The sequence below is a fragment of the Rhinolophus hipposideros genome (assembly GCF_964194185.1).
Source record: "Rhinolophus hipposideros genome assembly, chromosome: 7".
Classification (NCBI taxonomy): domain Eukaryota; kingdom Metazoa; phylum Chordata; class Mammalia; order Chiroptera; family Rhinolophidae; genus Rhinolophus; species Rhinolophus hipposideros.
In genome coordinates, this window is record NC_138053.1 from 67,243,973 (window position 1) to 67,263,527 (window position 19,555).

A 19,555-nucleotide genomic window follows, 5' to 3' on the forward strand; every position below is an offset into this window, starting at 1 on the left:
TACGCAATCACATAGGAAACGTACTGAGTGCTGGCAGAACATGGATCTCTCCCCCCGACCCCCCAGTCAACCTATTTCAGCAACACTGGAGAAAGCTTGGCTGACGAAGTAAAGTAACCACAGACCCTGAAGGATGAAGAGTTTGCCAGAGGGACAGAGACACACACTTGTGGAATGCTATGTGCAAAGACCCTAGGGTAGACGGAACATAACTTGTTTTAGGAACTGAAGAGTATAAATGGAGGGAGAAATGGTACAAAATAAGCCTGGAGAAAGAGAGAGGAACCAGTTCAGGTAAGGCCTTGTTTGGTGTTTCAAACTCTATCCTGAGGAGTGAGAAGCTATCAGAAGGGAGTGATATAAACAAACAGATGAGCAATTCAGGAAGATCACTTGTGCTGTTGTGTGGACATGATTGGGGAGACCAACGAGAGATGTAGAGCGTTCAGTCAGGAGTCTCTGGCAGTTGTCCAGACGGTGAAGGTGGTTGCTTGGCTGGAGTTGTGCAGGGAAGCTTCAGAGTGATGGACATGTCGGAGAACTATTTAGCAGATGGAATTGAAAGGCTTTGGTGATTGGGTTTGGGAGGGAAGGAAAGGAAGTGTTAAGGACCACTACAAATATTCAGTCTATTGAAGTCCTCAATAAAGGTTTGTTTTTGATGGCTACTACAGCAACTCTCATATTCACTAACGCTCTTATAACATATCAGAGTTTGAGGACGCACGTGATCCTGACTGGGAGAAAGCATCCAGTAGTCACTTTGTGACCATGAGTGTTCTGGTGTTTTAGCTTTATTTATTTGAAAACATAGAAAACACTTTTTAGCACTGAGTGCCATCTATTCTCATCTGCAGATGAGGAAACTGAGGCACAGAAGGCAAACAGTTAACAATGGTAGAGCCAGAATTTGAACCCAGGCATTCTTGCTGTAGACCCACATGCTATCTGGTGGCTTTTATTCCTCAAAACAACCCTTTAAGTTTTGACCTTTGTATCCCTACTAAATATTAATTTCCCTTCTTGACCTCATCTAACCCAATGTAAAGGAATAAAATATAGTTGATCGGATGGTTACCCTTCTCCATTGCCCTTCTGGTGAACTGAAAGTATGTCTTTAAATTTTAATTCACTTTAATCCTTGTAAACATTTAGAATGACTGAAATAGAAAAATAGTATTTATTTTCCATGAATAGTACATTTTCTTACTTTCTGGACTATCATCTGGGCTTTGTCCTCTGAACATTAATTACCACAGCTTTATTGTAAAAATAATATGAAGACAGCAAAATGGAAGACTGTGTATACCTTTGCAGTATAAATCTAGCCACACATGTTCTATTTGGAGAGAAAACATTTATGAGTATTATGCAGAAACATTTATATGCCTATAAATAACATTGTTAGGTTACTTTCCTTAGCGTGGACATTTGAGGACATTTTTGTATTCAATTTATTATGAAATCTGTGCAGGGATTAAAGACAGTAACAGTGATATAATCTGCCTGTTGGAATAATACATTTCAAACGTAGTATTTTGCATATGGGTGTGGCAATTTCTGGAAGGATATTACTTCCTTTTGGGTGCCTGCGTATTGTCAGCTTTGAAGAATCAGAGCAGATGAAACATTGCTGGTGTGCTTCATGACTTGTTTCTTTTTCAGGGTTGGGGCCTGTCCCATTTCTCTGGAAAATCCTTATTTGAGTTGTCCTGAACATAACCAATAATAGACTGTTCAGTATTTGCATAGGGCTTTGCGTCTTCAGGATTTCACAATCATTGCCTTTTAATCCATATACACTCCTGAGATAGGTAGATCCATTCAAGCATCCAAGTCTCCTGCAGGCGAATTTCAGTGCCAGCAGGAGTATGTGATTGGCACTGGCTTTCCTGAATTCCCCAGAGGCCAGACACCTGGAGAGGCTTTCCTGAGGGCCCAGGTACATGGCAGTGTTTCAGCCCCATGGGACTGCTTCCTCATTCCTGCATGCATCATTAACCATCACGCTATGCCCACTGTGTCAGTCTGCAGTAAAGCCACACAGGAAGGGTATGTTTTGGGAGATTCTTAGAGAACCCAATGAATATTTACATTCTGTACAGCAAATTTCAGCTGTTCACACTTCCAAAATTCCAACAAAGGTACTTTTCATTCAGTGGTAACATTGACAGCTCCATCTAAGTACTTAGATTAATAAATGAGCACCCAGGATTTCTATCTTATGAGTATATAATCAGGCTTGTAGAAGATATGCATACCTAATGATTAAACCTTCAACAATAAAATATCAATTAAAATATAATGCCAGCAGTCATATTACATGTGTATTTGCTGTACCAGGCACTGTGATAAACATAATGCATACATTATCTGATTCTTACAACAACTCTAAAGTAGATATTATCAATCCCAGTCTACAAACGGTGAAAGCCTGGGCTAGTAGGTTGCCCAGTCACAAAACTCATTTAAACACATTATTCTGTCAGACTCCAAAGTCACTTTTTAACTATTACATGATATTCTCTACCTTAAATGAAAGGTAATATATAGAATCTTAAAGCACTAGGAAAATGTACAACAAAGGAGTGGTAATAATAGGGTGGAATATAAAAAGACACATTTTGATTTTCTTTTTCATAAAGTAAAGCAGTAAAAGAATTGTTCTTATCCACATCATGCTTTATATCTTTTTACCTTTCTGGGAATTTAATGTAACTTGCTTCAAACGAGAAGTATTTGTATGTCTTCACTTTTACTCTGTTGACAATTTCTTGAAAAACGGACTGTGTTGAATTTATCTTGTAATTATACATATTAAATAATGCTTAAAATCTTAAATTGATTGGTGCTCATAAAGTTACTGAATAAATTAACTTTTAAAAATGAGTAGGGCTTTTAACTGAAAAAGATGTACTTGTATATGGTGGTACATTCAAATGAGACAAAAGAATCTTCTATTCAGACCTCCAGATTCCCAGTTCTTCGGAGAGTCTTTACAAATTCCAGTTTCTTGTGGTTCCTTTCAGAAATATTTAGTTATATACAGAGGATGCTCCCAAAAATGTATATACATTTTAAGAAAGGAAACCTTAAAATTGTATTAAAATAGTCATACGCAATATATACCAATAACAAGATGAATACAAATCATGTTTGACTTCTGCAATTGCAAGAGGTGCTCACAGTGGTTACCATCAGCGTCCAGACACTTCTGATTACGGCGAACTACTGCTTGAGCAACGTTGACCAAAGTGTCCACTTATATACTTTTTTTGGCGCCCTCGGTATTGTTTACGTGTGTGCATGTATGCCTTTATAGCTATATGCACACTCATGTGTGTTACAACTGAATTGATTGACTATGTAACATGTGAGTGTGCAGATAGCTATACGTACACCTGCACACATGCACATCAAGGTAAATTCTAAATGCATAATTATAAAACTATACTCTGAATATTTTATAATTGAAATCATATATTGCATGTATTATAAAATAATTGCCTTGCATAAATGGATAATTATGATTGTGCTTTTAAGAAAAAATATGTATGACATTAACCATGTCCTTAAAAGAAAACACTAACATAAATACTGTGTAAATATAATATAAGATGGTTAGAGTTTAGGTACCTTAATCTCTAGGGTTGCTGAGTTACATATGAGAGAAAATTAACTTTAGGAATTAGATGCAAAGGTCCCAGTAGATTTAATATTTTTTGAAGTTTCTCTATACTTCCAAGTTTCTTTCTTACAATTAATAAAATTTGCAAAGTGACATTATATATTAATTAAAGAATAAGGCAGTATTTTTAAGAAAAGAGTTATATTTTGCTGTAATACTCGTACACAACTATGTTTTGGAAAATGTAGAAGATAATAGCAGGTTATCAATTGTCTTGGTAAGTATGTGTTTCTAGTATAAATATGATCTGTGAAAAGTAACTCTTAATCTGCCTAAGAAAGAGGATTTGAGCATCTTCTGCAGTTTTAGAAGTTATTGCTAATTCTTCTTTTTTTGTTTTTGTTTTTTAATTTTAGGTTTTAGTATAAAAGCAGTGCCATTCCAGAATGCCATCTTGAATGTAAAAGAACTTGGAGGTATAACATTTTAAATCATTTCTATGTCTAGCTTTAATTTTTACTAATTTGGTATTAATGTGTTACATGTAATTAAAAGAATGATTTATTATTTTAGTAGCTGATTCATTTTTACCTTTTCTCTTGATAATACATTTTCTAGAAATATTTCTTCTTCTTTATATATGTGTTAAAGGTTGTTGAAGAGTTGTAAGAAATATAAACTTTATTTTCTTCTGTATGATTTAACGACCTATACGAGTAGTGCCATTTCATACACTTGTTCAAAAATTTATTCTTGAATGAAAAATATCAAGAGAATTTAACATAATCATAGAAAACTAAGCTATACACCATGCAGGGCAAAGACCTATGTTTTAGAGAGGGTTTTATTTATACTGTGGGTTTTATTGTGTCAAATCTTTGTAGAATGTATTTGTTCTGATAATAAATCTTTGCCAATGGAATCTTTGCTGGTCAAGCACATTTATTGATAGGCTGTACTCCAAACTATACATCACTCCATCTTCATTACACTCACTGTCTGCAATATTTTTATTGTGTTTTATGTTAGTCAGGGTCTTAACCCATGTAAATAGGTTAACAACGAAATCAGTCAATTCAGTGAACCTACTAAACTCCGAATCGCACAGGAAAATGGTAAGTGCTCTGGAGTTCAGTATAATATTGGTGAATTTAATGATTTAGAAGAAAGTTCTCTTCTCACTTTAGTTATTTTGTGATATTGACCATACCCTGTTTTTTTCAAGCTCATTAGAACTGTGACCTTTTTCAACTTGAAGAGATTGAAACTTAAACTTTTTGTCATTTTAACAGTGTTTGATGCCTTCTTATTTTTAACTCATAATGTATTAGCTGATCTTTTCATGTGTTTGTTTTAGAGAGCTGTATCTAGGACGACTTTACTTCTGTCAGTCTGTTTTATAGCTACCTTTGACTTTTACAGCATTAATGTTAAAAATCAGCCATGGTAAATTCTGATTTTCCTTTAAGACATTTGGTTTTGTCATTTTGACTACAAAAATCATAAAACATGAATGTTCTTGTAATAGAATAATTTTTCCATGTAAAGTTTTTAAAAGACTTATGTTCCTTTAAGTTGAGTATTTTAGTATTACCTTGTGATTTCTGGTGTCTCTTATTTCTCAGGGACCATAGTATTATAGTCAGAGAACATACTGTGAAAGTTCGTGGATCAAAATGTATGGATTGAGAATTCTATTGGTTTTAAACATGGTTGATACTTAGTATTTTATTATTAGGCTAGACACAGAAATTTTGTTGAACACCCTCCAGATGTAAGAAACTTGATTAATTGACAAGGCATTTATTATAGATGTTTAGTTGGGTGATATAAATAGTGAATGTATCTGGACAATTTTTAAAAAGTGAACACTTCAAGGAATTTTTATAGCCTTGACCTTGTGCCAGTGAAATTCAGTACAGCAAGTCCTCAAATAACATTGTTTTATTTAGTGTTGTTGTTTTGTTATAATGTTGATGAGGTGCTGTAGGAACTAAACTCCTGCTTATATCAATTAGCCTACGGTAAAAATTGGTTTCATTGTACATTGTTTTGCTGCAGTTCCAAGAACGTGTTGAGGACATTAATAGGCCTTACTGTATATTAAAGGACTACGTTAGAGGATGGGGTGTAAGGGGGGGGGAGGGATATGTCTTCTTTTGGCGAAAAAAAAATGTGCCCTGACGGTTGCTGAAATAGAGAGGATACCATAGCGTTTGGCAGTAATGTTTTAATTCACACCTATTCTGCGATGAGGTTGAGACATAGGAAAAAGATATAGCTTCAGGGATTGGACAAGTACATTAGTTCCTAGCTAAGGATATATAGTAATTGGCATAATGTATTATATCCCCTCAATTTTAATAGTTGTGTTCAGTTGAGCGACTGTCTCAGGAGAAGGTGATTTTTTTGAGCACAAGTTGTATATCCTGTGTCGCATGCTCAGACGCAAGCAGTGGCAGGCGTTCACTCATGGATGATTCATTTACTAATTCCTTTTTTTAACAAATATTTTTTGAGGGCCTACTCTGCCTGGAAGGCCTGGGCACTGGGTTATGTCTCACCCAAGAATGCATGTAAAGTAGGATTCAGATGTAAAGAGAGTAGCTTTTCTAGGATTTAGAGTATTACCTTACATACAAAGGAGCTCCTCCCAATTTAAGGGGTGTGGCATTTAGTGAGAATTATGACCTACTGAAATCAAGTTGTGTGACAGGAGGTTGGTTGACCGTGAATTTCTAAGTTCAGGAGGAAAGAGTCTGTGAAGATATGAAACCTTTATTCACTAATAGAGGGTTGCTCAGAAGACAGCTTTAATTGGAGTTCAATTGGGTTGTCAATCTAGGAGAAAATTCTGAAATCAAGGGAGAAGCCCAAGAAGATGGGTATAAAGATAGCAGATACTGAGAGCCACAACACTGGTGACGTGCGGAATGCTCAGATAATTCGGTTTATCCTTAATTCAGGAGGTTGGTATGGCCCCTGCTCCTCCCTGCTAACTCCTTCCTCTACCCCTTTACGATCATTCCAAGGCTCTCCATCATCCCCGCCTCAACCTTCAGTTAAATTTCTCACTTCTTCAAAAGAGGTACAGGTGTGAACTTATGCTCCTCATCTAGAAAGAAGAAATGGTACAGAGTGAAATAACAATGACCAATGGACTTATGATAAAGTTTATGTCTGTACACATAACTGATAGGTGTTTATATATATACAGAGGGTGATAAAATATGTATATACATTTTAAGAAAGGAAAAAACTGTATTAAAATTACACTGATGACAACCACTTTGAACACCTCTTGTAACTGCAGAAGTCAAACGTAACTTGTATTCACCTTTTCTTATCAGTATATATTGAGTATTACAATTTTAATTGTTTTCCTTTCTTCAAATGTGTATACATTTTTTAGCACCCGCTGTATATAAAATTTATATGTATAACATATACACATATATATAATTCTATGTTCTTATCAGTTTTTTTCTTTTATGAGAGTGTTTCCTACATCTTTCACCTAAAAACCTATATACTTCTCATTCACATTAATATTTCTCATATGGTCTTTTCCGATGATTCACGCAATCATTCTAGCACAATTGTGTGTCAAGCAGGATTCTAGGGTCTGGGAATAAAAGATATTTAAAACACATTCCCTGTCTTCAAGGAACTCATGGTTCAGTGATGGAGACTTTCATGAAAACAAATATTTGAATCAATAAATTTTTTTTAAATAATGAAATTGGGGGGCTGGCCCAGTGGCTCAGGCGGTTGGAGCTCCATGCTCCTAACTCCGAAGGCTGCCAGTTCGATTCCCACATGGGCCAGTGGGCTCTCAACCACAAGGTTGTCAGTTCAAGTCCTTGAGTCCCGCAAGGGATGGTGGGCAGTTCCCCCTGCAACTAAGATTGAACACGGCACCTTGAGCTGAGCTGCCGCTGAGCTCCTGGATGGCTTAGTTGGTTGGAACACATCCTCTCAACCACAAGGTTGCCAGTTCCACTCCCACAAGGGATGGTGGGCTGCGCCCCCTGCAACTAGCAACGGCAACTGGACCTGGAGCTGAGCTGCGCCCTCCATAACTAAGACTGAAAGGACAACTTGAAGCTGAATGGCACCCTCCACAACTAAGACTGAAAGGACAACATCTTGACTTGGAAAAAAGTCCTAGAAGTACACACTAAATAAAGTCCTGTTCCCCTTTCTTCAATTAAAAAAAAACAAAAAACTATCATTTAAAAAATAAATAAATAAATAATGAAATTGGGATGGGGATAAGTACAAGGTTAGGGATGATATAATCAATCCAGCCTGGTGGTCAGATGGGCGATTTCTGTTCTATTTTGAGAATGACTTGCTCTCCTCAATTTACCTATCACATCCAGGTGTTATATATTTATGTGAAATGGGAACTCTAAATTTTCTTCTTCTATTTTTCCTTATTCCCATTTCCGTATCCTCCCCCATTGTCATTTAATCTTTCTAACTTCATGCTGTTATTATCTCACAGATAATGGGACCCAGGACACCTAGACAGATTGAGTGACTTGTTCAAAGTTATTTGGAGAAGGAGGTGGGAGTCAATCTGAGAGCTTATTCTTAACCAGTGTACTCTATACAAAGAATATTTTGTCTAGTACCTGGCACAAGAGAAGTGCTCCCACATGTTATCTGCTGCTGTTTTTATCATTATTATAAACACAATTTAAAGTCTTCACGTTATTATTTTCATTTTCATTAACACTATACTGATAAAAGAGGAATGCCTTGCTTCTGCTCAAACCTTTTTATAAAACTTAATCTCTATATTGCAACTGCTTTTCTCATTTGTTTTCTGTCTCTTACTCCTTATTTAGAGGTCTGTCAAGTCAAACTCTTACTCAGTTATTGTTCTGACTCTAGTACTGCCCTCTTCTGATTTCTTCAAGACTACTGTCTGAATCAGAGTCATACCTCAACTTTCCAAACTATCTAGACTCTTTCACAAACATGTCCTTTTCAAAATCTTTCATTGTTTCTAATTAATTTACCCAACTGAGTACATATATGCCAGGGAGAGTTCTAGAAAGTGATAGTGGTGATGGTGTGAAGACCAGCACAGTCCCTACTTAGACTAGCTAATGGACGCAAGGAGACACTCTTGTTGTGTACTTCTCTCCTTGATAAAAGTCAAATAGTACTTCTTATAGGTCTAGAACAAATTTCTAGGTTAATACCCTCCATACTTGAAGGGATTTTTTAATATCTTTGAATACTGAGGGTTCGTTCTGATTCCTGTGAAGGACATTCTGCAGTATATATTGCTTTCATTTGGGAACTTCTGTTGAAACTAGTCTAAATTCTTTCATTTTTAGTTTTAATTAATTACTCTGTTTGTCTTGCTATATTAGTTTTGTTTTTCTGGATGGTGTGCAAGACACCTAGCAGGATCCTGGATAGTTGGAAGGATTAATCTTTCAAAAAAATTTTTTTACTCCTATTGACTTTTTCCAAAGCCCAGCCATTTTATATGATTCTAGGCAAGACCACTTTCCTGCATCTCTATTTCGTTATGTGTGAAATGTAATAATACTGGTTCCTACATCATATAATCCTTGCGAGGACTAAATCAGTTAATTTTAGGTAAAGTTCTTAGAGAGATCGTCTGGCCCATGGCTAACATTTTTGGAAGATTTACTTTTATTATAATTATAACCTCACCCTCAACCCCCCACAGAAAAATACCTTTCAATAAAGCTTTTTCCCAAGATCTTTCAAAAGAACTCAAATCACATATTGATTGCTTTTCTCTTTGCAGTCCTGCCTCTCTCCTGCGTAGACAAGGGATGTTTTTCTTCATTGCGTTATACCTGGTTAAGCTGAAAGGTCACTGAGAAGGACATCTTTTGGTTAGCTGCCTAGCATATTTTTTGGCACTACACACACATTAATAGTAAATGTTTTTGTCCCTTTCCACCTTACCACCTTTCCTTCTGTTTTCAGGTTCCACCTGAGAAATCTCTTCCATCTATCAGAGAGCTTTCATTCTGTTTGGCTTATGTATTTTAACCACATTACTAAGGCAAGTGAAGCATCTGGCATTTAGCCGAGTTGAAAGCAGTGGTCACACAGCCGTGATATCACAGCTCTGACAATTTTTCATTTTAGAAATTTCCAGTTCTTAAATCTACAAACAGATTTTTATGCTACGTAGATGTTTTTCTCTTGATTTTGAAATTTAATTTGTAAATTGATAGACTCCAGAGAGGAAAATTTCATTTAACACATTTGGTTTGTTACCATTTATTGATAAGGATCCAGACATCATAATATTCTTTTTCTTTCCCTAATTGAATTCTGGAAGCATGATTGGCTTTATCAAATGGTTTGTTTTCTTCCTCTAATAATCTAATGGTTATGTCTGAATTGTCCTTTCGTCTTCCCCCCTGCCCCCCACATCCCAACCACCCAGTGTATTCTCTGGCAGTCCTGTCTTTCCAGTTGTCACTGGGAAAAGCAAAAGAAAGCTCAAAAGCAGTTAGCTGTCTTTTAGGTTTCAGTATTGTTGCTAGTTGTCAATGAAAAGGAAACTTCATGAAGATTTTTGTTTGTGCTTTATTTTTTTTCTCTAAAGAAAAGTCAAGTTTTCTTTTTCAGAAGTTGCTGAGGGTAGTGTGCAAAGTACAAGTTGTATTCGTTTACCATTTACTTCAGCCCATGCAATAGTGATTGAATGATTTCTGAGGATTGTCAGCTAAGCCATTTTTTTAAAGGTTGCTTCTTTCAGCAGCCAAGCTGTTATATGAAACAGATGTTGACTCTGTCCTGTTTCTTTGTTTGCCTGGAGGAATAGGCCTCCTCCTAGTGAAAGGTGCTGTTTCTTTGTATCCCGCTAGTTATCTTCGGGTGCTGTTAATCTGTCCAGGTTATTTGCATTTCTTAATTTCTCCAGAAACTGTGCTCGGCAAACTTCTTAACCGGCAACGTGGGGGGCACTGCTGCCTGCTTCTTTTAATTTCTGCTTTTTGTACCCAGGCCATTTGATGTCTTTCTCGAAAATAAAGTTTTCTTCCTTCAGAATCTTTTATTAAAACTTATTTCAGAGGGAAGAATAGCTCTTTAAATTTCATCTGATTTGTTTTCACAGTTCTATGTATATTATGATTATTCCCCCCCATATCTCAACTACCATCTCCTCTTAAAAAAATAATCCAAGTGTTTACAGCTCTTTGAAAATTTGTCTAGTAGGTTCTTTGGTTCTTACTGGAAGATCCCCAACGCATAGAAAAGTAAATGAAGTAATCCAACTAAATACCTATTAATTTAATGTACTCACTGGCTCTGAGAGTCATGCTGTACAACAAAGACAGAAGAGGAATCAAGACAATGTGAACCAATAAATGGGTTGTATATTTGAGAAAGAAACAGTATAGTCAGACAGATTTGAAGAGGTTATTATGGCCACATTGCTTTGGGGACAACTGGAGTTGCCTAGATTGCTTGCTGGTGTAGGAGAAAGCAACTTGCTGTCCAAAACTGTTTTAGATATCTCTGAACATGAGTTTCTATGGGGGAGGTGACAAGAAACCATGTCCCTGGCAAAGGAACATGACAGCACAGAGTGGAGGCCAACATAAGGGCAGGCCCACAGAATTCCTTATGACCTCGTTATAAGCTAAATTGCAGTCAGCTACACACAAGGCCATGCGCGTATTCTGCATCTGTTGTAGGATTACAAGGAAGAAATGTAGTTCAGAAGTAGAGTGTAGCCTCAAGACACTCTGTCCCTCTCTGCATTTGAACTTCTTGTTGTTTTCTTATCTGTAAAATGTAAGTTTTAATAAATCATCACTACTTATTTCCCAAGGGATTGGGCTGGAAAAGAAAAGTTAACTTGCCTAAAGCTCCTCCAGAGAGAATGCTTTAAGAACAGACAGTGGTATTTCCACTAATTCTCTTTTTGTAGATCCAGTGTGAGATATAATATTGAATGATTGAAACTTCTTGATATAGTATTGTTTCCTTATCTAGGAAAAGAACCAGACCCTTCTGGATTGGGAGCAGCCAGTTAACTCCTGGCTCTCGGAGCTGTGTACTTTCTCACTTCGGCTTAGGCTATACTAGGGGAAATGATATTGGTATAAAGCCAAGTCACTTGGATGTGAGTTAAAAGGCCACAGCTATCTAAATTGGTTGAACAGGATCCCAGGGTGGTGGTGTTCAAGCGTTTTTTACACTTGCTAAGGGAAAACTGAGCCAAATATTCAGCAGAGCCAAATAAATGAATCTAGGGGCCCAGAAGTCTGTTACTGGCTGATGTAGACCTGACCTTAATTTTTGTTTTCTTCTGGAGAAGTGCCCTAGGACTTTTTTAAAATTTGTCTTCCCAGTCATCGTTTGTATAGCACTTAATAATCGCTTCTTCTATGACTGTATATACATATAGAATGTTCTAGAAACTAGTTTCCTGGCCTTTTAACCCCACCCACCCCTCTTGGCAATAGGGATCTCATATGCCACTGAGGCTGCTGCCCCAACCACTGTTTCCTCTTTAGGGGGCAATCAGGTCATTTCATATCGTACAGCTCTACCAAACTTGCTCATAGCACATTTGTGTTGGGTTCTTAGCTTAACTTCTCATCCCTCACAAGGGAATAGGTATTTCTGTTTCTCCCAGGGGTTGCCATAATAGCAACTCATTTTCATTGTGTATTTGGTTTCAGTGTGGTATTGCAGCAACAGCACTGGAAGTCAAGAGACCAGTTTTTTCCGCTAACAAAACAAGCTCTGGGACATTGGGCAAGGGATTTAACTTTTCCAAGGCTGCTTTCTTTTATAGCAACTGAGGATGCTAAGTGTTCTCCAGTTTGGTATAACATAACTAACTAGTTTAGTTTTTATCTTGAGATTCAGAATATCTACTTTGTATGTCACCTAGAAACTATAGAGCCACTCGTGTCTAACAACTGTGCGGGATTAGAATGCATTATCATCTCTATTTTCCTTTAACTCTCACTTCCACAGTTATTTTTTTTGTACAGTGGACATTTCAATAAATTTCATAGTTTTCTTTTTGTGTGTATAGTACTGTGTTTCCCTGAAAATAAGACCTAGCCGGACAATCAGCTTTAATTCTTTTGGAGAAAAAATTAATATAAGACCCGGTCTTATATTTTACCGGGTCTTATATAATATGATATATGACATGATATAATATAATAAAATACCCAGTCTTATTTTACTATAATCTAAGACCGGGCCTAATACATAATATATAATATAATATAATATAATATAATATAATATAATATAATATAATATAATATATACCAGGTCTTATATTAATTTTTGCTCTAGAAGATGCATCAGAGCTGATTGTCTATCTAGGTTTTGTTTTCAGGGAAACACAGTATGAGTCAGGCTATACGTATATAAAATAAAACTAATACAAACTGGACAATATTGTTATCACTGTGTTATTTACTTTAACAAGCATTGCAGTCTGATATGGGAAGTACTATTAGGTTGGTGCAAAAGTAATTGCGATTTTTGCAATTTTTTTTTAACCTTTTAAACCGCAATTACTTTTGCACCAACCTAATATAACCGGATTGAGTACAAAATGCAATTAGGATTATATTGAAAGAACGAAGGCGATAGCACAGAGGAAAAGGCATTCTAGGAACAGCAAAAGATGGGACAGAAGTTATGGAGGTGACAGTGGGCCCAATTTTGTGCCATCCATAAACCAAGCCCACCATCACCTCTTTGACTTATGTCTCATCTCTTCCTTTATCTAGACTGTCTTTTCCTCTGTGACATCTCCTTTGTCCTTTTTTTAAGATTTCAATTGCCCTTGTACTAAATCCTGTTATAGTATTTATCATACCAGCCTATAAAATTATGAAGAATTGAAAAACACACCGTAATCTTTAAGGTTCATGGCATTGTGGTATAAAATATATCAGTAGTTCAAAGCTGGAGGGAAACTTGCTAAATTATACCCCAATATGCTAGAGTAATGCCAGCCCTTTAAGAAGCAAATTGTTGTTTTGTTGAATTAATTTCAGTGAATATTGAATGAACACTAAGTATATGCCAGGCCCAAAGGATACAGTTCCTGCCCCGATTAACTCTCTTTCTCTCTCTCTCTCTCTCTCTCTCTCTCTCTTTCTCTCTCTCTCTCTCTCTCTCTCTCTTTCTCTCTCTCTCTCTCTCTCTCTCTCTCTCTCTCTCTCTCTCTCTCTCTCTCTCTCTCTCTCTCTCTCTCACATACACACACACACACACCACATTCACACACACTCCTGTGAGCCCATTTCTTTGAATATTTTGATGGGAGAATGATGTTGGCTATAATCATTATGGAAGTCCTCAGAAAAAAATTGAACAGCTCTACTAGATTCCTGTAATTGGAATGGCAAGTTAACAATTGTTGGAAGAGGTAATATAATTTGATATAATATAATATGGTATAACATAATATAATATAAAGTTTATAGCTATGTATCACTTACCAGACTAGGTTGATTCTCTTCAGTTTCCTTCAGCTGAACAAAATAGAACTGGTTAGATTTGTTTTGAGGCATCACAATTTGTTGCTTTTAATTTCTTAAGGTCCAAAGTATTGTTGGAAGGCTCTATTGAACATCATCGATCGTTTGAATCTTGAAATTCACTGATATTAATGGCATCACTGTGAGAAGTAATAATGTGAAGAATTTATTGTATAAATTACTTTTTTTATGTTTTAATTACTTTTTAAATACAAATATGTGAAGCCCTTGTGAAGGAAAATTGAAGGTAGATTTCTTTAAATGTGTCTATTCACTCTCCCATGCCAAAATTCCATGAAATGACAAAGTATATTAGAAAAGAGACAAACAATAATAAATTAAATCTATAACAAAGATAGATTTAAATCTATAATAACTAAAGCAAAGCAAGACAAAACTTGGGTACAGACAATAGAAACATGAAATAAAAGGGGAATTCATCAGGATTATTAATCAAGGAGCTTATCAGAGTTATTAATTGGGGCTTTACGTTTGGAGCTCTGCCTTTATTTTTCCTCTCTCCTTGTGTTAGGTAGTAGATAGCAGCTGTGTTTACCCACAAACTAAATCTTTGAATGTGGGTGCTGGACTCAGAGAGGCGGGGCACTGCCCAGTAATGTACCAACTGCCAGGTGGGTTAGGAAGCCCACACACACACAGGAGACAAGCAACTTATCTACCCCTATTAATTACTGGAAACAAGCAGTGGTAAACAAAAGAGCTGGCAAACAGAAATTCTCAAACAAAAGATAAGCATATAATAATGACACACCACAATAATGAGGAAAATCAACACCATGAAAGAAAGACACCCAATCAAAAGTCAGAAGAAAAAATGTCCAAGGACATAGAGATAATAGAGTGATCAGAAGAAGACATTCAGGAAGAGGAAGGAAGGTTTTGTATTAATGAAAAAGAATATAACACAGAACTTGGGAAATTAAAAATTGACTAAATTTTTAAATGCAAATGTAAGTTGACACAACTCAGCTGTAAATTATTGAAATTTCAAGATTGAGCTAGGGGATTTTCTCAGAATGCCTTGCAAAAAGAATATTTTGTAAGTATGAGACAAAAATCTAAGAAACAAGTAATAGTTATAAAAGTTCAAACATCCGTCTAAGAAGAGTTTTAAAAGGAAAGTGAAGAGAAACTGGAGAGAATAAAATAATCAAAGAAAAAGAGGCTCAATATGAAAAAAAAGAGTATTCAGATTTAATGAGCCCTCTGATTGCCAAGAAAAGACCCACACTTAGGCATATTGTGAAGAAACCATTAATTTTAATCATTAGAAACACACACACAAGAAATAGCATTATTTGTGATTTCAATATAGGAGCTGGCAGAGTCAGGTAAAGAGAAAGAACCAGAAAACTATATCCTTTTCGTATTTAGAAAGTAGATTGTAGTTAACAAAAGAAAATTTTAAGTTTAAATATGTATTTTTTAAGTGTTAAGGGTAAGCCATACAACAATAAAATAGGATGATTGATATATATATATATATGTATATATATATACATATATATGTATATATATGTATATATATATTGTAAGAAGTGTCTGAAAGCTTACATATTCAATTAATATAATAAATTGTCTTAGAGAATTGAATGATAGTTCTCTGGGATCAATTACAATATTTGCTTTTTTTGTATTGTGAATTTTTTCATGAGAACTCTTTTTAAGAAATTTTTTAAGAAAGAGAATACACTGTAAACATAGAAAACAAAGGTTATTTGATAAATTCAGCAAAATGGAAAAAGCATAATGCAAGAATGGAAAGAAATAGCAAAACAAAATAACCAAAAAAAGTTATGATAAATTGGTAATATCTATATATACATCAGTAATCACAATAAATGTAAATAGATTAAATTCCCCTTTTATAATATGAGTGGCTTAAAAATAATTATAACATATTCAGCTAAATCTAGTGATGAGAGACAGTTCTACAGCTAAAAGATGCATTAAGCTAAAAATACAGGGATAGAAAAGATACGCCGAGAAAAGACTATTGAAATGAAGGCAATGTTAATATCAGATGAAATGAAATTCAAAGCAAAGAGTATTTACTGGAATAAGAGAGATACAGTAAGATAACTGAGTAATTAAACTTTTACATATTTAACTATATAATTATGAAATATATAAAGGTAAAACAAAGAAAAATATAAGAAAAAGCCAACAGATTCATAATCAATAGAAGAATTTAGCCATACTTTTTTCAGAAGACAATGGATCAAATAAATAAAAATATATAAAGAATTTAAATAGGCAGTTACAAATTTCATCTAATTCATAATTACATATAATTTTATACTCAAATAGAAAATGCACATTCTTTTGAAATACACAGAAAATTTTTGTACACATGACCATGTATAATGTGTTTTTCTGACTAAAATCCAGTAAAATTAGAAATTAGTAGCAAGTAGATAAAAATAATGACATATGAAACAAAATTTAAAAGTACTCCAACCTCAGTGTACAAAGTTATATCAAAATAAATACTAGACCTAAATATAAAACCTGAAACTATAAAGCTTCTAGAAGAAAACATAGGAGAAAATTTTTGTGACCTTGGGTTAGGCAGAGATTTCCTGAATAGGACACCAAAAGCATGGTCCATAAAAAGAAAATTGGTAAGTTGGAGTTTGTAATACTTAAAGACTTACTTTTTGAAAGACATTGTCAGAGAATGAAAAGATGAGCTATAGGCTAGGTAAACATTTGCAAATCATATATCTAATAAAGAACTTATCTCTAAAATATGTAAAGGGCACTCAAAATTCAATAATAAGAAAAGCAACTCTTAAAAATGGGCAAAAAATTTGAACAGATGCTTCATCAAAGAAAATACAAAGAAGGTAAATAAGCACATGCAAACATGCTCAACATCATTAGTCATTAGGGAAAATACAAATTAAAATAACCACATCACTTTAAAATGTCCAAAATTAAAAAGCCTGAATATATCAAGTGTTGGCAAGGATGTAGAAGAACTGGAACTCTCATTCACTTTTAGTAGAAATGTAAAATGGAATAACCACTTTGGAAAACAGTTTGGCAGTCTCTTAAGGTAAATGTAAAACAACCTTATAATGAAGCCATTGTACTCTTAGGAGAAATGAAAACTCATGTTTACACAAAATCCTGTACACAAACGTGCATAGTAACTTTATTTGTAATAGGACAAAACTAGAAACAGCCCAAATGTAATTGATTGGTGAATAGATAAACAAATTGTAATATATTCATACCATGAAATAGTATTCAGTAATAAAAAAGAGAGAACCATTGGTGCATGCGACAACATGGATGAATCTCAAAGTAATTCCAGACAAAGTGGAGCATGTAACGTAGTATTCCCAATCTGGGATAAATTTATATCCCATTTATATAAAGTTCTAAAAAATACATTGTAGTGTTTAGTTGACAGAGTATTTCAGTGACTGCCAGAGGGATAGGGACAGGAGACAAAGGGATGGGTAGCATGGAGGGATTAAAGGATCATGAGAAAATGTGTAGGGGGGTAATGGATACACTTATTATCTTGATTGTGGTGATAGTTTTTCAGATGCTCACATATGTCAAAACTTATCAAATTGTATAATTTCTTCCAAAATATGTCAATTTTACCACAGTGAAACTATGAAAACTATTCTATACCCTTAGAAATTAAAAAATACTCTTTCAATCATCTCAGGTTAAAAATCATTGAAAGTTTGTTTTATGGAGCACTTATGACCCTTTTCTTGGATTGCTTTCCAGTAAGGAGTTATTGTAAAAAGCCAAGTTAATGTTCATGGTTTAAAAAAAGATAAACGTGACTGGGAAAAGACTCAGGAAAATATCAATTTCTAGATAATCGTATTTGCTGAATTGTTAAGATTAAATACATAAGCACTTAAAACTCGAAGATCAAGATGTTATCAAATCTGTCAATTTAATGCGTAGATTTAAAAAATCTCAGTGCTAATAAAAGAAGACAGATTGATCTGTTGCTGTATACAGCAACACTTAATTAATCAAAGAAATACATATGTCAGATTCGGTATACAAAGAGAGAGAGATTTCTCAGAATAAACTAGTTGTGGTTCATTCCATAGGGATACTCAAAATCAAAGGGATGCAATAGTCTCTTCTTGAGCTAATCTTACGCTATCCAGATTGTACTTCTGGTTAAACTTTTCCAGCCATACCTTATTTAAGCATAAAAAGTATTATATTTTTCAATTGCTTTTTTCCTTGTTTCAGTTTGCAAGTCCCAGCAAAATGCCTGGTTGAGATTGATATGTGTATGTTTATCTGTAACAATATTCTACACATAATAGGCTTACAGAGTAGAACATAATATATTTTCTCTCACTGTACTTTGCCATCAAGTGATCCCAGCAAGTTCTATGGAGTGGGAGCCACTGCTGCCTTGTTCTTTTTCTTTAAGATGGTGACGTATTTTAAATTTGGGTGTATAGATATAAACCCCTTTGTCTCAAAACCATAGTTGGTGGTACCACCGGTGATGGGATCTCCATATTATTAAACAATCTACACTTAAGGACTCAAAGGCAGAGTGCTAATCTTTTAGTTTCAGTTTTCTTTCTTTTTCTTCCAAAATTCTCTAAATAGATTTAGATATCAATGAATTTTTCCTCTTACTAATTAGATTGAGTAAGGATAGATCTAATATAAACTGGGAAGTTAAAAAATGCAGAGGCAGCTTCTTGGGAGCTTAGTTGTCAGGTTGAGTGTGGGACTTTAAGGTAGATAATAGTCAGATAGATACATTTATATTTTTTAAACATGGGTGCCTTTGTTGTTACTCTTTTTTATATACTTGTCTATTTTTGCAAATATTTATCAAGTTGTGGGGCCGTTCTCTCTCCTTGAGCAGATGGAAGTGTATTGAAGTGTTAATGTGTTAAGATCCAAAATGATTATACCTTAAATCTAGAGTCTAGAAAAATACGTACTTTGTAGGTGTATCTCTGCACAGGCTTTAAACAAAATTTCCTAGTCATTTTAGATTCTACATGTGTCCATAGAAAATCAGAAGAGTCGCAGGCTGGAAAGCACTGAAAGCATTTGACTTTGTAGTCTACTTAATTCTGCATAAGAACGATGACAGGTAGTGGCAGTAGACATTTCAGAATTGAAATGTAGATTACTCCTCATTCTCCAAAATTGGTAAATATAGATTTGTTTTTTTTACAGTTCCATTAAAAGCTTGTTTTCCCTTTCTGAATTTGTTGTGCGTGTTACTATCATGAAGCTAAATTTAATTCTTGGTGCAAATTTGCAGGAGGACGCAAAAACAAAAATCAAATTAATTACCCTAGGGAATTTTTAACATGTATATCAGACATCATATTGTGGATAAAAGACAGCA

At 34.9% G+C, this 19,555-nt stretch overlaps 1 protein-coding gene across 4 annotated transcripts in view; it reads left to right on the forward strand.

Moving 5' to 3' along the window:
* Positions 1-19,555, forward strand: part of ARL15 (ARF like GTPase 15) — a 386,140-nt gene that overhangs the window by 148,416 nt on the left and 218,169 nt on the right. For 3 of the 4 annotated variants that reach the window (XM_081053529.1, XM_081053527.1, XM_081053528.1), the window contains one exon: positions 4,045-4,104. The exons of the other annotated variant lie outside the window; for it this stretch is intronic. In XM_081053529.1, coding sequence (XP_080909655.1) covers positions 4,045-4,104 — 60 coding nt within the window. The remainder of the gene's footprint in view (positions 1-4,044; positions 4,105-19,555) is intronic. 4 annotated transcript variants of the gene reach the window in all.